Source organism: Solanum stenotomum, chromosome 4 (assembly GCF_019186545.1).
Source record: "Solanum stenotomum isolate F172 chromosome 4, ASM1918654v1, whole genome shotgun sequence".
Taxonomy (NCBI): domain Eukaryota; kingdom Viridiplantae; phylum Streptophyta; class Magnoliopsida; order Solanales; family Solanaceae; genus Solanum; species Solanum stenotomum.
This window is the reverse complement of record NC_064285.1, coordinates 4,397,046-4,400,326: the sequence shown is the minus strand read 5'-3', so window position 1 is coordinate 4,400,326 and position 3,281 is coordinate 4,397,046. Positions and strand designations below refer to the sequence as shown.

General features: G+C 27.7%; 1 protein-coding gene across 1 annotated transcript; it reads right to left on the bottom strand.

Annotated features, from left to right (window-relative positions):
- Positions 1–1,313: 1,313 nt before the first annotated feature.
- On the bottom strand, positions 1,314–2,944 carry LOC125863011 (transcription factor bHLH93-like). Its single transcript, XM_049543147.1, has 4 exons — positions 2,360–2,944; positions 2,001–2,168; positions 1,683–1,853; positions 1,314–1,400 (listed from the first exon to the last, which is right to left on the bottom strand). The coding sequence occupies exons 1-4, from the start codon at positions 2,942–2,944 to the stop codon at positions 1,314–1,316; spliced, it is 1,011 nt and encodes a 336-aa protein (XP_049399104.1).
- Positions 2,945–3,281: the final 337 nt, after the last annotated feature.

The window sequence follows — 3,281 nt, the reverse complement described above, 5'->3', positions numbered from 1 at the left end:
AAAGTACTTTTTAGCTACAACTAGCTAGTGTTTGACCAATTTTTTAAAAAGTGTTTCTACGTGTAATTTCTAAATAGTATTTTTCAAAAAAAAAAACTTTTTAGAGAAAAACATTTTTCTTTAATCTTCTAAAAAACAACTTTTGTTATTAATCAAACACTCCAATATTTTTGACCTCTCGAAAATTTGACCACACAGACTATTAGTTAAGCATAAAATAAAATCCACACCCTCAAGTCTCAAATCTCAATTATCTTTAACCAAACATCCAAAATGGAATTCTAAATAGACAACTAGCTTAATGAAATTTATCTTTTAGAGTTAATTTCATTGTACCACTCATTTCTCAAGAATGAATCCATCAAAAAAAAAAATTCAATATAAATCATCATGAATGGGGTTATTGTCGTTTCCTCCATTTGCATGATCCACATAGAGTCAAGGATAGATATATATGGAGTAATTAATTCCATATTGCACATACTTTAAAATATAATAAAAAAATATAAATATTTTATCATATTCGTATATCCGACGATTTATATGGAAGGACAATTTTGTTAATGCATTCCTCTTAAAAATGAAGAAGAAGAGAGATCTTAATTAATATATATGTAGTTTTAGATCTTGAGAAATGATTTGAGACAATGTTAAAGGAAAAACATAAAAAAATATATATATGTTTTTATTTGGTTAGGCTAAAAGTGATAACTAATAATTATCTATATTAGAGTGAAAAGTAAAAATAAAATTAAAAAAAATGAATCTTAAACCTACCTTAATCTCAGAAATAAACTCATAGGATAAGAATTGTCTAAATTCATATAAGAGACTGAATCTCCGTCCCTAACCGATGTGGGACACTTAACAACTTCCTCACATTCAGAACCGAATGTTTAGTGTGTGAGTAAGTCAATATGTAAGCTCAATATCATTTAATTATGAATTACGATAAATTTGACTCTGATAAAGATAATGAAATGAAAGTAAATCTAGAAGTGTTTGTTTGGAAGATATTAGAAACCGTGGACTACCCCTAGTTTCCCTTCCCACGTTATTGGCTAGAAAACCATTGGCTCATATTAAACTACGGCTCATACGATTTACAAATTAAAAATACATTTAAATTGATATCATCTTGAAAATGATTAATTAAGTTACAAAAATCATTATGGCCTCTCAATTGAAAGAGAGAGCTACTCCTAATAACTTGATAAAATAGTAATAATAATAAGCAAATTCAAGAGTATATTATCCATTAACAAAATTCATTCAACAATTTTTTCCCATCAAAATTAAATTTGGTAAAAAAACTAGAGACATTTTCCTGCATATCCAGCATTTTTGAATAGTGCCTGCTTTATTTCTTCTGTATTTGTAACTCCTCTTTGCTCCATTTCCTATCATCATATCACAAAAAAAAAAAAATTGTTCTAATTAAATTATTTTAGCAAATAAAGAGAGTTTTAACGAAATATTTTAACACTAAATATTAATCATAATACCAAATGTCTTGGTCTGAACAAGTAATATGAAGTTAGAAGTTAAGATAGCAATAGAAACTGATCGAAAGTGGAAAACATTTTTCTTGGAAAATATTTTTTCACCAACTAAACAGATGAAAATTATTTGTTAACAAAAAAAAAAGTATATTGTAAAATGGTGAGGATTGAATTTTATACCTCATAGCAAGAAGCTTGCATTGCAAAATCATTGAAACAACTTATAACACATTGTTGAGGCTCTAGGCCTAAGGCATCTAGTGTGGTCAATGTCGATAGCAAAAGACTAGATTTGCTTGCACAATTAATCTCCACTCTTGTATCAATATTATTCCTCCTTTCCACATTAAACTGCAATAAAAGGAAATAACACCAAATTATAATTTAGTACTATCAAATTGAAGTAAAAAAAATAATCAAAAAATGAGCTAAACCTAAGTATACATAAACACATAGTATTTTTTTTTTAGATATATATAGAATTCGAGTCAAAGGTACCTTAGGTGAATTTCTGACAAACATTTCGATGGGCTTTTCGTTCTTGAAAATACTCATCAAGCTTAGTTGATTTGACCCTAGTTCCATTTCTTGTTGCAAATTGTTGATTTTCTCAAGAAGTTCCTTTGTGTAGTCGATAGTGTCCCCTAAGATTGACGTTCTATCCATCTACAAAGGTCAAAATTAATTATATTAGAACGAGATCTTGAACTTAACTCAATCATTAGATATATAGAAGTTATAACATGAGAATTACACATAAAAATTTAGAGATAATTATAACAACTTATTGCTTAACTAATATTGGACATTTAACAAAAAAAAAAATAAAGAAAAAAAGATTCTATCTTTTAATTTACCTTGCTAATTTTAGGAACAATAGATCTAAGCATAGAAAGACGACCATTGAGCCTTTTTCTTCTTCTTCTTTCAGCCATTAAATTTTTAGAAGGCTCCCCATTCACCTTCTTTGTTTTCGCCTTTTTATCAAGGCAAACGCCAATATTGAAATTAGCAGGAGCTATAGCAGCTGACGATGCAGTTGATTGAGTTCTCTCCAATTTACAATCACCAAAATTTCCAACATCAAAGTATATTGATGAAAAATTTTCTAATTGGGAAGTAAAAGGGGAATTGAAAGAATTAGTGAGTTCAAGTGGAGACAATACATCTACATTTTGTGTGCTATAAAAATCACTATGTAATAATGAATAGTTTTGGCTTTGATCAATTGGAAAATTATTATAGTAGTCTTCAAAAGAAGTAGTAGTAGTTGCAGTAGTAGAAGGAAGAGGAATTTCCCCAAAACAATCATAATTATTGTTACAATAGAAATTACTACTACTATTTATTTCCATAGGTAGACAAGTACTTTCCCATAAATCACTTCTTAAAGCAAATAATTCATCTAATAAGAATTCATTCTCTCTATAATAATCCTCCATGTTTTTTTTTTCTTGAAAAGAGGTTTTTGTTAAGAGGCTAATAAAAATCTATGGAGGATTGTAGTAATATGTAGGACAAGTATTGGAGAATATTTATAGGAAAACAAAACAAATGTACTACTAGTATATTATATGCTTTTAATAATTATATATCATCTAACAGAATAGACAAATGGAATCTGCTCAGCTTTTAGAAGTTGAGTTTTTAAAATGTATTTAATATGTAAATGACATTTAATTTGTACTCAACTGATAGTGATGGCTTTTAATATAATTTTGATGGTGGATAAATAGATAATTAATTAAATTTGTATAAAGTTGAGCAAATAGACGTATG